We start from the raw sequence: 17345 nt of genomic DNA on the forward strand, positions 1-17345 counted from the left end.
GATGGAGCCTCAGGTAGCACTTCCAGAGAACGAGATAGATCCTGTGCACTTTCTCAAAAAAAAAAAAAAAAGCAAGATACATGTTTAAGTAAAAAGAAGCATGTCAAAAAATGTGCATGTAATATAAACCTAGTTTTTAAAATGATTATTAGTTTCTATGCACACGAAAGCCCTGGAAAAGTAATCATTAAATTATTAACAATGTTCTCTCTCGAAGCAACATTAGGGGGACTTTCTTTTCTACTTTGTTTTATTTAATTTTTGCTTATAAGCCTATTCCTAATTTTGTAATTAGAAAATAATGATATATTTACATTTATGTTTGAATCCTGCCCCTCACTTCTGCAAATAAGTAAATCCCCCACGACAGTGGGAGGGCGGTGATGTGGAACACACCTGGTCCCCCAGGAGCGACTCAGAGCGGCGAGCAGCAGCGCTCAGGGAGGTGAGGGGGGGCATCTGTCTAACCTGGAGTGTGCAGGCCAGTGCCCCAGACCAGGAACAACAGGCCGCCAGTCTCAACAGGAAGAAGCTTGGGGAACATAACACCCACGAGCCCTTCTCAGAAGAAACCTCCCAGATGATGAAATCCAGTCTCTGGGGGGTGAGACCAAAACAAAGAGCACAGACCTGGAGCGGCAGTGGTAGCAGATCTAATGGTGACACCAAAGCCACTTGGAGACTGAATACACACGAGGCAACTCTGCACATTCGGGTTATGGGGCAGAACTTAATGTCCCAAACCTGAGCCCTTGGCTTAGCCAACAAAACCCGGGAGAGGGCAGGCAGTGCAGCACAACTCTGGCCTTATTTTCCGTATCAGCGAGTCAATTCAAATCCGTCTTCAATGGACACATCGAGTTTAAAAGGACGGCAGTTCTGACCTCTTAATATCTCTTTTGTAATTTGTTAAACTGATGAGATATTTTAAGAAAAAATCCCTCGTAATAAAGAAATTTCAATAACTCCTCCTCTTTCGATTTGTTTTTGTTTCTGTTAAATTAATACAAATTTAAATGCCATAAATTCACTTACAAAATATGTATTAAAATGAAGCCTAAATTCTGCATGGCTGGTGTCTTCTTTACAAAAGAAAATAATACACTTGCTCCTCCTGGATGAGCACAGCGTAGGAACCTGGGCCCGTGCGATGCCCACGTGACCTAACGCCATCTGTTCCAAGGGCAAAAGGGAGATGAGCTAAGTAGCAACAGTCCCTTGAGAAGGCTGTTCAAAACCCTTCCCTCTGAAAAGACGGGACCTGGGGTGCATCGCTTTGAAAGCCAACCTGCCAACACTTTAAAGGGATACCACGCTGGTGCTGCTACCAGTTGCTTTGAAGATGTCATCCAGAAATTTCTCTGTGAAATCTAACTTCATAGCTTTGCTTCACAAGAGAGTTATATGCAGTTAAAATGTTCAGTGTCTAAAACGTTAAGTTAAAGACCTTTCTACAGAAAGCCCTCCTCACGGAGCTGAGGGTGGAAACGCTGCCGGCAGAGAACGGGCTGCACACAAACCAGCCCCTCACTGCAGAGCCAGGGAGGGGGCGCAGGAGGCGGGGACAGGCACCTGACCACTGACTCAGGTGCAGGGGGGAGGGGGGTTGCTGGTCAGTAGATTAGTGCTTTATGTGCCTGATCTGCCTCTGTCTGCTGGGCTAGGAAAAGAGCAAACCTGAACCAACATAAAACTGTGTTTTCAATAACAGTAATAATAACTCTGATATCAACAGCAGCAGCTACCAGTGACAAAGCCAGCCAGCCAGTGCGTGTCCTTATCGCACAGGCCAAGGGCACCTAAGTACCAGCCCAAGGTCACAGGGCCAGCAACAGCAGAGCCAGTTGGGATGAGTGACTGACTCCACAGCCCAGGCTCTTTGCCACACGCCCACATTTACTCCTTTCCTGGCACCAGCACGCTGGACGCAAGGGGTCTCTAGAGCCGGAGGGAAGGCAGGGGTGCAGTGACTGCGTGCGCTTGCGTGGGATTGATGAAACCTGCCTGTCAAAGCTTTGGACACAAAGCCACCTTGAGTCCATTAAATGTGTTAAAATGTGTGTCAAGTGTTAGCAGATGAAGCATTAAAACCTGTAATTGTCTTTGGGACGGGGAACAGCCAGGTGCAGGCTCTGGGCCAGGGTGCTGGGCCCACCGCAGCCGTCCTACGTCCCTGAGCAAGTTTCTGAGCCTGCGCCCGACCTCTGCTGAGGGAACATGCGCCCTGATGAGCTGAGAAGGCTGCCGGGGGGAGGGCTGCACTGAGACAACTGCACTGAGTTAGTGTCTCGTGATCGTCCTCACAGAGGTCTGGTTCTCAAGGGAAGTTTAAAACTGAGGTGACAGCACGTTCTCCTTTATTTCTCAGGTCCTGTTGGCTTTGCCTACAAGAAGATCAAATGTTCAGGCCACAATGCCATGATGGATACTGTAAGACAGCTCTCTTGAGGAAGTAGCAGCCTCTGGGGTAGATTCACTGGCCTGCAGCCAACACCCCTTCTCCCTGCTGACCCCCTGTAATGCCTCATTTGGCATTTTCAGAAAGTTGGGGTTGAAGTGCCTTTCGCCCGCACACAGTCAGTTTTTCCCACCAGCTCCCATTGCCCACGTGAGCCATTTCACACACTGTGTTAACCTGCCTGGCCCAGAAGGGAGTGTCACCCTGTGCTCAGTGGGTAGAGACGAGCTTGTTCTCCTTCTCACTCATTCATTATTCTAAAACTCTTAACTGTTGGATGCATTTGTCCCCATTAGCAGGTCTGGCTGCTAAGTACTAGGACGGAGTGACCACACAGACAGGGTCCTTGTTTGCATGGAATTTTAACCTGGAACAAGGACAGCCATTCTGGAAGCAATCACAAGTGTAAGGAGTGTCGAGAAGCCTAACCCAGGGCTTACCAGCCCATGCCACAAGCCTGGTGGCTCCCAGATGACGAACTTCCCAGAATGAATGGACTTGAGGCCTAACTTTAGGATCCACACTGTATATGTTTAAAATCACATTCCCCTCCAGGGTGTCCAGCCTTTTGGCATCTCTGGGCCACACTGGAAGAAGAAGAGTTGTCTTGGGCCACACGTTGATTACATTGTGACACGTAATTGCAAAAACATCTCAATATTTTAAGTAAATTTATGATTTTGTGTTGGACCGTGTTCACAGCCATCCCAGGATGCTTGCGGCCTGTGGGCCGCAGGTTGGACACCCCTGCCTACACCAGTTCTGATGGACCTACAGCTGAGAAACGCTGAATTCTGCATGTGCTTAAATACCTGTGTGATATTTTTAATGTTGATTCTTTCTGTCCCCATTCAACCTTGGACTTTCCTTTTTACTAATTTCCATTCAAAGCTAAGTTGATTTATGAAGGACCTTGAGGCAGGCTCCAGCATCCATCATGAGGAAAAAAAGTGCCCCGTGGCAAGGAGGGGGTGATGCAAGAGCAGGAGCATGGGCTCAGGAAGCAGAGGCTCCGGGGCTGCCACTACCTGGCTGGGAGGCCCGTGGACACCTCACCGGGGCTGGCCCAGAGCAGGGGCTGGCTGTAGGGAATGGAACAGGGACCAAACAGTAAATAATGCTGTGGGTGAACAAGAGATGTTGCAGAATTCCTAAAAGGCATAGGGCAGAGATCACATCTATGCAGAACAAAAAGCAGAGGAAACTACAGACCAAAATGAGGGCATTAAAATTTTCCATGGGCCCTGGCAGGAGTGGCTCAGTGGATTGAGTGCCAGCCTGCCCACTGAAGGGTCACCAGTTTGATTCCCAGTCTGCACATGCCTGGGCTGCGGGCCAGGTCCCTGGTTGGGAGCCAGGGCAGGGGCGGCCAACCGATTGATGTGTCCCTAACACGTCAGTGTTTCTCTCCCTCTCTTTCTCTCTCCCTTCCCCACTCTCTAGAAGTAAATAGATGAAATCTTTTAAAAAATTTTGTTTTCCATAGAAGGAATGGTGTGTGTGTGCGCGTGCACGCACAAGTGAGGCTGAGTCCAGAAGTCAAGATGGAGTGAGGAGAAGCCCTGGGACATTAATGGGGGTACTTTTAAGGCTACCAGCCCCTCTCCAGCTGCATTAAGCACAGAGGCGCTCACCCACAGGCCGAAGCCTGGCAGGTGACGCTGAGCCAGAAGGCAGGACCGCGCCCCCCACAGGAGGGCACCCTCTCTGAGGCAGACGGGGAGCTCCCACACCTGCAATGGAACACAACACACACAGCTCCCAGGAGCACGCTGTGCCCAGCCCCACAGTCACAGGGTCAGGTCACATCGAACACAACGAGCAGAGGAAGTGGCATTCTCGAACACAAGGGTGAGCAGACAGCCCGGAATGAGCACACATTTGGGAAAAATCAATACCTTGAAAGACCAAATTAATAAAAAAACTAATACCCCAGAAAAAAAGAGTTAATGGAATAGAGGAAGGCTTTAGAACACAGAAAATTAATATCCCTGGAGATTTTTTTATAATCCTAACCCAAGAATATGTTTATTGATTTCAGAGAGAGAGGAAGGCAAAAGAAAGAGAAACATCCATCTGTTGCCCCCTGTACATGCACTGACTGGGGATCAATCCTACACGCTAGGTACGTGCCCTGACCAGGAATCGACCCGCACACTGTTGGTGGACAGGACGATGCTCCAACCAACCGAGCCACCTGGCCAGGGCATCCCTGGAGATATGTAAGAGAACTTTCATCCATGAAAACGAGATAACTAAAGATCTTTAAAGTTTTAATTTTGTTAACATTTTAAAAGATGTTTTTAAAGATTTTATTGATTTATTTTGAGAGGGGAAGGAAGGGAGAACAATATCAATGCATGGTTGCCTCTCACACACCCCTTGCTGGGGACCTGGCCCACAACCCAGGCATGTGCCCTGACTAGGAATCGAACCGGTGACCCTTTGGTTCTCAGGCTGGTGCTCAATCCACTGAGCCACACCAGTCAGGGCTAATTTTGTTAACATTTTTAAAAGGTCAGCTAAATAGCGGAAAGAGATACAAGGTGACTAAGTGTGCAAGAAAATCAAGCCAAACAATTTTATAAGAACACAGAACAAAAAGACAAAAAGAAAGTTTGAAAGAAAAAGTAAGAGACTTGAAAAATCAGATCTGGGCCAACATTTGTTCAACAGATGCTCCAGAGGGCAGAACAGACACCATGGAAGATGACAATAATAATTATAAATTTTCCAGTGCTAAAGACAGACATACACCTTCAGATTGAAAAGGCCCAGCTACTGCTTTAAATGGGACAAAGACAATGACACTGATATGTTCGGATGGAAAAATAGTACTCTCTATTAGAAAATGTCTAGACTCTATACACACACAATGACAGATATTTGAAATATAAAAAGCAAAATCAGAGAAAGATGAGGGAAAATTGAAAGGTTCACAGAAGTGAACTGGATGAACTACACAAAAATTAAGTAGGTTCTATGGCAGTGGTTTGCTAATGAGCATAACAACTTCCTGGAAGTCTTGTTAGAAATGCAGACTCTGCACGCTCCATCCCCTCTATACCAGTGCTGTGTCTTTGCAAGGGCTATGAGAATTCACATGTTATTTTTCCCAGTTTGTATGTTTTATTCCCACCAGACAGCCAGGGGGTGGGGATGGCCAGCTACGAGCCAGGCAAGGCTGCGGGCCTTCCTCCGGCAGGGGTGCACGCCAGGTTCTCAGGTCTGCCCCCCAGCGGGCTGGTTTTTAGACAGACTGTCACGGGTGCTGGGTGGAAGGCTCCGAGGGGCATGGTGGTGGCTCGGGTAGGGGTACACACTTATGGAGCTACTGGCAGCTGGGCGGGTCCTTCTCTATGATCAGGGCTCTTTCATGGGGCAATACCACTTCACCACGCAACTGTTCTTGTCAACAAGGAACTCGGTGAAGTTCCATTTGACGGCATTTCGCAGGATGCCCCTTCCCTTGGGCTGGACTTTCATACACTTCCACAGCGAGTGGGCATCCTTTCCATTCTCACAGATCCTGCTGCACATATCAAATGTGACATTGTAGCCAGCAGCGAGCTCTTTGATCTCTGCAATCGTCCCCAGCTCCTGCCTCCCGGACTGGCTGCAAGGGAAAGCCAGGATCTGCACACCGCACTCAGCACATCAGGCGTGCGGGTCGATGGGCAGAGTGCAGTTTGTATCTGTTTGTGTCAGTGCAAGGCCATGCTGGTGACAATGCCCACGAAGCCCTGGTCCTTGTCCACATTAACCATGTGCCTACTGATGTCCTTGGCTGAGAACTCGTGCATGGACGGAGCACAGCGCCAGCCGTCACGGGGCACGCACACGCTGCTGGCCAGGCCTGGCGCTGCCAGAGCCCAGCGCAGAAGGGCCAGCTTCAGCAGGTGGATCAAGTGGCTTAAGTGTATCACAGTGACCAAGAATTCACATTTTTAAAAAGCAGCCCAAGTGATTCTGATATAGATAGTCTGGACTTGACTTTAAGACTCACCAGGACCCTGGCCAGTGTGGCTCAGCTGGTGGGAACATTGTCCTACTACTGAAAGGCTGGGCGGGTCCAATTCCCAGTCAGCATGCATAACTAGGTTGTGGGTTCAAGTCCTGGTCCAGGTGGGACAATTCCCTGTCTGGGCATCTCTAGGAGACAACCAATTGATGCTTCTCTCTCACATTGATGTTTCTCTCTCTCCCTTCCTCTCTCTAAAATCATGGGGGTGGGGGGGGAAACATCCTGGGCTGAAGATTAAAAAAAGAAAGGCGTGGCTGTGTTGCTCAGTATGTTGAGCACTGGCCTGCGAACTGAAAGTTCGCCGGTTCGATTCCCAGTCAGGGCACATGCCTGGGTTGCAGGCCAGGTCCCCAGTAGGGGCATGAGGGGCAACAGATTGATGCCAATGTTTCCCTCCCTCTCTTTCCCCTCCCTACCCTTCCTCTCTAAAAAAATAAATAAATAAAATCTTTTAAAAAAAGGCTCACCAGGTCAAATAATTCAATGAATAGCTTGATTTAACAGATTGAGAACTCTGTACCGAAAAGAGAATTATTATTCTTTTAAAATAACATGGAGCATTCATAAAAACGGTCTGGTAGACTACAAATAAAACCTCAGGAATGTCCAAAAAACAGAAACCAAACAAGTCATTCCTCGTCATAATGTAGTAAAATTAGATATTAACACAAGAGGACAGCAAAACAAATAGACAGAAAACTACCTAGAACATTTCTAAAAAACTCTTCTAAACAGAAGAGGGGAAAACCCTAAAATCACTAACTAATTAGAAATAAATGATAATGAACACTACATACATAGCAAAATTTGTGGGATAAGAACAAAGCAGTGTTCAGAGAAAAAAATTATAGTCTTTACATTGCTATAAAAGAAAACAGGACTGAATATCAATGAATTAAATATTCAACTTAAGAAGCCAGAATGTGTCGTGGGGCTGGGGTAGAACTGAAGCAATAAATTAAACAAAAAGTTTACAGAAAAAATCAAGATAAAAGCGGAAATGAACTAAAATAGAAAATAATAAATGAATAAATGACAAAATAAATAAAGTATACATGCTCACTGAAACCAAGTGGGCACAGTCTGGCTGGGCGACTGGAGAGAGCTTTTCGCATTCTACGCGGTTTACTTCTGAATTGTCTGAATCTTTTCTAGTGTGAAAGTGCTCATGTATTAGGTATTATATAAAATGATGAAAAATAATGTAAAATACCCAAGAAATTTTATGTAGGCTATAAATGCAAGAAATAAAAGATATTATTTACTCCAATACTGATTCAGAGGTCACTTTATTTTTATTAGGATTGAAAAAGATGCTATAATAAGTCAGAGGCTGCCCGATACCTTCACTTACAGGAGTGCTCTGCGAGGTGAAAGGATCACTACATCTCTCCCTCCGGGACCTGCCTTTCACGGGCATCTACATGCTTGCTCAGCGTCATCCCCTTCACACATGAACCATTCATGCACATCACGGAGCTATTCCTGCTCAGCTGGCCTTGAGCTGTCTGACTCGCCTGCCCAGAGCCCTCCTGATGCCAGCCGCCAGCCCGCCCTTTAATCTAAGCTGTCCAACCGGATGCATTCAGGACACCAAGTCCCTGGTGGCGCTGGGCACAGAGGGCTACTTCAAGTGCCACTGGGAAGGAGAAAGACTTCTTCCTCTTCTCTTGTCAGGAACCAACAAAGCTTTCATTGTCTGAACCGGAAGTTCCAAGCTGATGGTCTGAAAGCCAAGTCTGGCTATTTACTGTCTTTGATTCATAGATGATTGTGAATTAGTTACTAACATAAAAAAAAATGGGAGAAATCAAGCACAAAGAAACACAGATACCTGGCTTCTCTTAAAACTAGAAGCCTCGTAGCTTCGTGCCCTTTCCCCACAATGGCAGTCAGCCGAGCCATGTGGAGACCCTTCCCCCAGACCCCCAACTCTATACCAAGAGCTGTGCTTGGTATCCCACCTGCCTCGTTCGTAGCACTGAAAACACCCCCTTCAATGGGCACCCTGTGCCAGTAATCACAACATTTCAGGATCCAAACTCCATCTCTCCAACGGATTCTGCTGCCCCAAGCAGCAGAAAAATTCTTTGTCAAATTATGTTTCCTGATTCATAGTTTGGAAAATACTGTCACTGTAATTACAACTTAGTGATGTGATGACTGAACTCAGCTTGTGTGGGCTGCCCAGGGTGACGAATCAACATCTACACCACACGCTCACTCATTGATTCACTCAATTATTCAATTCGCTTGCTTAACAAAGATTTCGTTGCAAACCAACTCTATGCAGGCACTTTTCTAAGGACCAGACACACAGGAGGCAAAGAGCACATATCTCGGACAACACGAAGCTCAGGTCTAGGGCGGAGAAAGGGTGTATCAAGCCTTAAATACGTAACTTGCAAATGACCTACAGAAGGAATTCCTGGATGAGGCCAGGGCCCAATAAACTATTATGTGTCTTCTACTCTTACGGACTTTGTAATCAGAAATAGGGTTTTTCTGTAAACTCAACCTAGGACGTAGAATTTCCGAGCTGACAAGGAAACAGAGGAAATAACCTAATCCACTGCTTTGTGTCAAAGGGGAGGTAACAGGGGCCCCGAGAATGTGATGTAGCCAGGGCCCCACGGAGTTTATGGGAAAGCCCACACTACCTGCTCCAGGCTTGCTGAGTCTCAGTCACTCGTTCTTTTGTTGTAACTCCCCAGGACAGCAGTCACAAGCTCCATCTTCAGAAGGCATAACATAGTGTAAAATGGCAATGTGAGTCTCAGGGTTTCTAGTAGGGAGCGGTGGGGACCAGGGCAAACTGGGAGGGGGACTGCTCAGAATGAATTTTTGATTCAGAATGAAACAGCAACAATCATGACCACAGCACAGCTCTGGGCCCACCAATGACACGCGTCGCGTTGCGAGCTGACGCGGGTCCTTGCAGGCACGGGTCCGGGCCCTCCCATCTCTGCCACACTCTCTTCCATTCATCACTGTGTTTCTGCCCTCACCTTCCGTTGGAGCATAATTCTTTTAAGTCATAACTAATAATAATCCTCTCCCACATGTCCCTATTTTCTCAGAACTGTTTTTTTCTCAGGTTGAAATACATTTTTTATGTGACCAAAGTAAAAAAGAAAACAAATATGAAGGGTTCATATTCATTTCTTTGATTTAATAATGTCTTAATATAACAACATAAAATTAATTTCCTATTTATCTAAAATTCATATCTTTAAATAGTCAAAAACTTAAATAATTTTCTATGAAATATTTCTAAAATATATTGACTTCCTTGTCTTCTTAAAAGACTATTTGAATATAATTTAGCCTTTCTTTGACATTAATAGTCAATATCTGAATAGAAATTGATCTGTAATACAGCTATTAAGAGATGCTGTCTACAGCTATTAAACTTCTGCATCTTTCATTTACTATTTCTTAAGTGACATCTCCCACCCAAATTTCCACAAGCACAGAATATGATTTTAAAGACCAGGCAAACCTCTTCCCACCCTTTCTGGCTTTTGTGAACTTCTGTTGAGTATTCATTATTTGTTTGTTTGTTTGTTTGTTTGTTTGTTTATAGTTGCCTTGGTTTATATGGTGTAGATAAGATTTTAACTTTGAATTTTTAAATCTCTTTCTTTTATAGTCCCCAAATCCAAGGCACAAAGTCCCAATTATATCTAATCCTTTCCTTCCATTTGAAGTGGACTCTACTCTTCAGGCCTTCTGGTTCAGAATCACCAGAAGTTCTTTTGTTAAAAAGTATGCTACCTCCTGCCCAGGCTGGTGTGGCTCAGTTGGCTGGAGCATCATCCTGTAGACCAAAAGTTCATAGGTCATGGGTTCGATTCCCAGTCAGGGTACACAGCCAGGTTGCCAGTTCAATCCCCAGTTGGCACACCTACAAGAGGGTAGCCAGTCAATATTTCTCTCTCTCTTTCCCTCTCTCTCTCTTTCTCCTTTCCTCTCTCTCTAATAAAAACAATGAAAAAAAAAGTCATCAGGTGAGAATAAAAATAAAAAAGTATGCTACCTCCTATGTACAAAAACCGGTAGCTTAAAAATTAGACCAAAAATATGCATTTTAAACAAATAACCTTAGTGATTCTTGTACATATCAAATTTCATGATCCACAGTCCTATCTTTTCCTTGTAACTGTGGTTCTCAAATCTTACTGCAAATTATTGTTACATAGAGTGCTTAAAACATGATGTTATACAATGCCTGAGCCCAAAGCCAAGGTGAGAGTCAGGACCGAAGCATCTGTGCTTATTTTATTTTACTTTTAAACAGATTGTTTAAGTGTATTTTATTTTTAGAGAGGGAAGGGAGCGAGAAAGAGAGGAAGAGAAACATCAACGTGTGGTTGCCTCTCATGTGCCCCCAGCTGGGGACCTAGCCTGCAACCCAGGCATGTGCCCTGACTGGGAATCAAACCGGTGACCCTTTGGTTCACAGGCCGGCACTCAATCCACTAAGCTACACCATCCAGGGCCTCTGCTTATTTTATTTATTCTCTACTTTTTATTTTGAGCTAATTGTAGATTCTATGCACCATTGTAAGAACAGCGCACAAAGATCCCACGCACCCGCACCTGGTTCCCCACGGGGACATCCCGCCCGGCACAGCACAGCAGCGCAGTCAGGCAGCTGACGTGGTTCGGTCCCACTCGGTTTGGTCCCACTCGGTTTGTCTAAGCTGGGCTCCTTTTTCACCTTTCTCTATTCCTTCCTTTGCTGATGCTTAGCTTTAACAAAGCTTTTTAAAAACTTTTATTTTAAAAAAATTTGAAGCCACTGAAAATGTATAAGAATATATAATATCCAAAACCCCTTCCCCTACATTTACCCACTGTTAGCACGTTGCCCCGTTCCCCTCTTCTCCCTTTGCTCTCCCTCAGCGTATGCAGCGCGCGCTCTTCACTCTGGCCCACGGATGCGTGGGAGCGGGCATCACGGCCCCTCGTGCCACACACTTCGGCACGTGTGCCCTGAGAACAAGGACCGTCTCTTGCACAATCACAACATAATTGCCAAATTCGGGAAATTTAACATCAATACGACATTACCTAATATAAATAGTTCATTTTTCACTTTGCTGAGTTTCCCAAAACCATCCTCAGATTTATAGCAAGTGTCCTCCCCAGGATCTCACACGGCACCATCGTGACCTCTTCACCCTGCTGCAGTTTGGAATAGCCTTCCTCTGCCTCTCACTCCACTGGCTTTTTGAAGACTCCTGGACAGTTGTCTTGTAGACTGTCCCTCAGTTCAGGTTTGTCTGGTTGTTTCCTCATTGAATTTCATTTTTGAAAAACATTTCCCATAAGTATTCCCAGCACTGAGGTCACAGGGGAAAGACCTGACAGAGGACAGGTCCTCTCAACCACTGTTTAAAACAGCTAAGTATGACTGATGGAGGGCACCTCTGAACACCTTACTCCCAGGCAGAATGTCACTAATGTGCACCACAGACTGTGCCCCTGTGGCGAGCTGGGCACTTGCAGAAGCACAAACACGTCTGTGCCGGCTTGTTGATCCCAGGGAACAGGAGTCACGGGGTCTGGGTTTCCAGGCTGGGCCCCTCAGAGGCCTGCGTGAGCAGCATCACTTCTCTGCTCTTCCGTTTCCTCAGACTACGACACGGGGTTAAAATGCCCAGCACTTAGCACACAGGGTTAATGCAGTACGGATGTTACACACTCAACACAGTGCTCGGCACTTAGTAAGTGCTCACTTAATGTGGGCCTTTACTATTGCTTTTTAAAAATAATGTCGGTATTTCTCTCAGCAATATTTTTTCTGATATATCTCCTCAAGCAAGGGAAACAAAAGAAAAAGTAAACAAATGGGACTACATCAAACTAAAAAGTTTTGCACAGTGAAGAAAAAACCATCAACAAACAGAAAGACAACCTACTGAATAGAAGAAGAGATTCGCCAATTATGTATCTGATGGGTGGTTAATATCCAAAATTTATAAAGAACTCATACAACTCTCAACACCAAAAAATATTCAGTTTTAGAAATGTGCAGAGCCCCTGAATAGAAATATAAAAAGATGCTCGACATCACTGGTCATCAGGGAGATGCAAATTAAAACCACAACAGGATATCACCTCACTCCTGACAGAACAGCCTGTCATCAGTGAATCCACACAAATAAGTGCCAGTGAGGGCGCAGAGCAAGGGAGCCCCAGGGAGCTGCCAGTGGGAGTGCAGACTGGTGCAGCCGCTGCGGGAAACAGGGTGGAGGGTCCTCAAAAAACTAAAAAGGGATCTGCCTTATAACCCAGCAATTCCACTTCTGAAAATACATCCAAAGAAGCCCCAAACACCAATTTGAAAGAATCTACACACCCCCATGTTCGTTGCAGCGTCACTTACAATAGTCAAGCTATAGGAGCAGCCCAAGTGCCCGTCAATGGACAAGTGGATAAAAAAGCCGTGGTGCGTACATGCTCAGTGGAATAAGTCAGAGAAAGGCAAACACCATACGGTTTCCCCTTATGTGGAATCCAAAGAACAAAATAAATGAACAAAGAAAACTGAAACAGGCTCATAGACACCATGAACATTCTGATGGTTAGGAGAGAGGAGGGGATGGTGAGGGACAGGTGAAAAAGGTGAAGGGAACCAGAAGCACCAACTGGCAGGTACAGAACAGCCGTGGGGATGTGAAGTCCAGCACAAGGAACACAGTCAGTCACACTGTAATAACTGTGTGTGGTGCCCGGGGGATGCTAGAAACACTGGGGGGATCACTTTGTAAAGTCATATCATTGTCTAACCACTATGATATACATCTAAAACTAATATAAAATAATATTTAATGTGAACTGTTATTGAAAAACAATTTTTAAATCTGTTTTTTATATCAAAAAGAAAATAAATAAATAAAAACAATGTAATTAAGCTACATCTCTCCTGTGTTTTTTTTAATCTTCTGGTGGATTAGCCAGAGGTTTCTTGTTTAAGTCAAATCCCATCATCTGTAGTGTTGCCAAGTATAAACAACAAGTCTCTCGTGGCCCCAAATCCTGTGACCCCACTGCTCGGCTGTGGAGAAGACCCTGGCCCTTCATGGTTATGATGCAGAAAAGCACTCTTACCATTACATCCTGAATAGTTAAGAGAATCCTCGCTTTGTCCATGCCGCTGGGAGGGGCAGGGTGTCCATGTGCCCTCTGAAGGGAGAAGCGGAAATCGCAGGGTGTGCTGCTGCTGGGCGGTCTGGAGTCCTGGGGATGAGCAGAGAGCGGGACGTAGTGAGGGCAACTTCTGTCCCCACAGACGTGCGGCCCCTGCCCCCAGCCTCCCTCCTCAGTAAGCGGGTCTCTGCGCCCGCTCCCACAGCCGACCGATCAGACTCCTCCTGGCCGAACCTGTACCACTGCAGAACACAGCCAGCAAGCGGACCAGGACTCGACCTTGGGCCACCAACTCCCCAGACAGTGCACGCAGCGGAGTGAGGACCGGGAAGAAAGATGGCCACACATGCTGAGTGAACAATGTGGGATTACCAAACAGTATGAATGGTATAGTCCCACATATGTGCAAATAGCACTAAAAGGAAAGAAAAAAGGCACTCGCTCAAAGGTTATTTATGATGATCTGAAACAGAGGAGCCCAAGCGACGGGACTGCCCTAAAAATGACCCCTCATTCGTTCAGGTCTCACCCTCGAAATCAGCGGACACTGCGGGGCCTCGCTGAGGAGCTCCGTGGGCACGAGCTCCTCACAGCGGGGGCTCAGCCGGAGCGGCCGGTGATGGCACCACTGCCTACACCCACCGAGTGCCAACGGGGGGGTAAGCCATCACGGGCCATGGCCGACCACACGCAGACCTGCTGGTGACACACGGGTTGTGACAGGTCTTTAGGTTGTTGACATGCACCAGCTAACGACTTTAGAGCACTGGATGATGGAGAAACTCAGAAGAGGCATTCCAGAAGGTGTCAGGCGGTCAAGTCTTCCTATCGCCTGTCACACTCTCAGGGGCTGATAAGATAACTAATCTTGGCAAATACCACTCACTCATCAGGAAAGGGCCAGAACACTCCAGATAACAATCTCCTCTTGGACCTAATGGTATGCACAGTTTTAAGTCTGGATGTTTGTGTAACTACCTATTCACAGTAACATCTCTGGGGCAGTGAGATTATGAAAGGACTTTTATTTCCTTTGTATCATTTGAACTTTTCATATTGATCATGCAATATCAGGGAAAAATGATATGTCAATAATATTAGAACAAAAACGTACATTTTGTTTATTCCTGATACTTAAGTGGAGCCAATGTCATTTCAGTGGAGCCTCCTCACCCACTGACTGCATCCCTGGCCTGAGGAGAGCCAGCAGGACGAAGACCCAGCGCCAGGCGAACCTCTCTGGAAGAGGTGCCCTCCTTTCTCTGGAGTTGCTAAACTGAAACTCAAACCAACCAACCAACCTACCACACATTCCCTCCGACTCAAAGTAGAATCCCGCATCCTTACCACAGCTCTCAAGGCCCTGTGTGGTCTGAGCCTGGGTCACCTGTCCAGCCTCACCTCCTCTTCCTCGCCCCCTCGACCACCCACCTCCGGCCACCCTGGCCTCGGCCTTGGGGCCTCTGCGCCCGCCGCCCCCTGCACCTCTCCCAGTGGCTCACCCCTTAGCTTCCTGGAGGCCTCTGCTCACGAGTCTCCATCAAGGCCTTCCCACATCAGCTGGCAGACCCTGCCCAGCTTCCTCCAGGCCCTTCCTCACTTTGTTTCTCTGATATGCCCACCGCCTCCTGGTGTGGTATGTGCTGTTCACTGTCTGCTTCGCCATCAGGGTGAAGAATGGTGCCTGGACCTGTGCTGAGGGCTGCAGACATGGGAACACACACTGTCTAAGGGGGAGGCCGTGCCTCAACTCGGTCAACAATGTCTGTAAGAACGTGGTTCCCAAATCTTCTGATTTTCCAAGAGAAGCCCCGACTTCAGATTTTGACATAAAATTTCCTGATTCTTAAATGTCAGCTAGTAATTCACATCTTTTGAAAGTACAATGCAAGTCAACAGGGTGGCGGCCAACAGAACGCGCCGGCAGCACGCCAGTCTGCGACCTCAGAGCCACCGAGAAATTGAAGTTCACTGAGGCTTTGATTGTGGGTGAAGGGCTGGTGTATTTCAACAGCGAGGGTCAGATGGAAAGCATACACACAAACATGCCTCTCCTGCTGCTCATTTCAGGCTGCACTTGCAAACACTGGGAGGTGGCTGAGCACATTTAACCACGCACTTTTTTTCCTCTGCCTGTTTAGATTGCATCTCTTATGGCTTCGGCCTCTGCCGAGAACTGGTGCTGCCGTTTCACTCTCACTTCGCAGGAAAATAACTCCGTGGGGAAACTGACTAGGAAGGCTTATGGAGTGCCCCCTCAAGAAGAGGAGAAAAAGGAAGAAATACAATCAAGCACACACAGCGGAGAAAATTCAGTGCTGGTGGAGCGGGGCATTGGCGATTCCAAGCACGCACGCACAGGAATGCTAATGGGCTTAATAGCTTGTGAGGGACAGCCTGAGTTTCAGGGAGCCTGGGAGCCTGCACAGGACGGAATGCCTGCTCGTGTTGCAGGGGACACCAAATGGTCAAAGGAGAAGGAGAAACTGCCATGCCTCTTGCTTCAAGGGCACGTGCGCATTCTGTGCATGGGCTTGGGCGGGGACAGTGACAGACTGAAAGTGGCCATAAGCCAGCCTCCCAGGCGAGGAGGAACTGATGGCCGTTTGCACCGACTGCTCCTGAGCATGGGATTGTTTGAATTATTCAGAAGCGAGTGAGTGCGTATTGGCACTGTGTGTTGCGTGTGTTGTATGGGAGATAGACGCTAAAGGCAATGAAGTCCACAATTTTGCTCACTGTAAAATCCCATTTCTGGGGATGGGGAAGGGAAACCAGGTCATTGGGTCATCCCTTAGGAGAGGACTCTTTCCGCAGGAAGGAAGGAGTAAACAACAGAAGGTGCCCCGACAGCGGCTGCAGCACTTAGTGGAAGCCACTCCTACCTGCGGATGGCCCCCAGAAGCGTCCTTTGTGTTGCCAGTCACGCTCTCCCACGGCTCAGCGTCTTCAGAGTAGTCCAGGGGAGGTTCGATGTGCAGCCGTGAGCCAGCTTCTGTTCTGATCTGCACAGATTTCTGTACACAGAAATTCAGACCGTTTCAGGCACGGTGGAACAAATACCCTGACCCCTCTGGAGGCAAGCGCGCTTGGGGCTGACAACGAGGCGTGTGCCTGTGCACAGCCCGGTCCTGCGTCCCCACACTGGCCCGGCATCATCCCACGCAGGCCAGCCCAGACGGCCCAGGCCACCTCCGCTCAGAAGTCTTGACCAGTTCCAACTGCCCAAAGTGTGCTCCATAGAATTTTTTAGTAACTTTTTGGCTTGAAATAACTTACCCATATAATTTTAGCAGGTGTTAAGCTTCTCTGATAGCTTTGTGATCAAATGTTTAAAATTTTTCTTCAAGACTTCTCTGGGCCTTTAATACGCCCCCTCCCCCACCTGCCACACACACCTGTGGACATCCTAAAACAAAACGCAGCGTGCGCCATTCCTCACACTGTCTGGGCCATGGAAAGCGTGCGTGGTGGGGCCTCTCCTCTTCCCAGCATTCCTGGGATCATTCTTCGGGAAACCCACTCCTGGTGGCCTGGTGTGGCAGGCTGTGGGCTGTCCCCCAGGGTCTGTTTCTCCTTCCTCTCCTGCACCAGGGGGACCATGTGGACACGTCCTGGCCAGTGAGGTGTGGGGGGAAGGGCTGTGTGCGTCTTTGAGGTGGGCCCCTGAAGGGAAGGGGACGATGGCCCCTGCCCGGCTGCAGC

The 17345-nt window shown here is 47.4% G+C and overlaps 1 protein-coding gene and 1 pseudogene across 3 annotated transcripts in view; both read right to left on the reverse strand.

Annotated features, from left to right (window-relative positions):
* LOC123825556 (katanin interacting protein) overlaps positions 1 to 17345 on the reverse strand; it is a 189798-nt gene that overhangs the window by 95402 nt on the left and 77051 nt on the right. For all 3 annotated transcript variants that reach the window (XM_045849080.1, XM_045849079.1, XM_045849077.1), the window contains 2 exons: positions 16526 to 16657; positions 13602 to 13730 (listed from right to left, as the gene is read on the reverse strand). In XM_045849080.1, coding sequence (XP_045705036.1) covers positions 13602 to 13730; positions 16526 to 16657 — 261 coding nt within the window. The remainder of the gene's footprint in view (positions 1 to 13601; positions 13731 to 16525; positions 16658 to 17345) is intronic.
* LOC123825557 lies at positions 5822 to 6375 on the reverse strand (annotated as a pseudogene).

Source organism: Phyllostomus hastatus, unplaced genomic scaffold, assembly GCF_019186645.2.
Source record: "Phyllostomus hastatus isolate PE091 unplaced genomic scaffold, TTU_PhHast_1.1 phas_contig_64, whole genome shotgun sequence".
Classification (NCBI taxonomy): domain Eukaryota; kingdom Metazoa; phylum Chordata; class Mammalia; order Chiroptera; family Phyllostomidae; genus Phyllostomus; species Phyllostomus hastatus.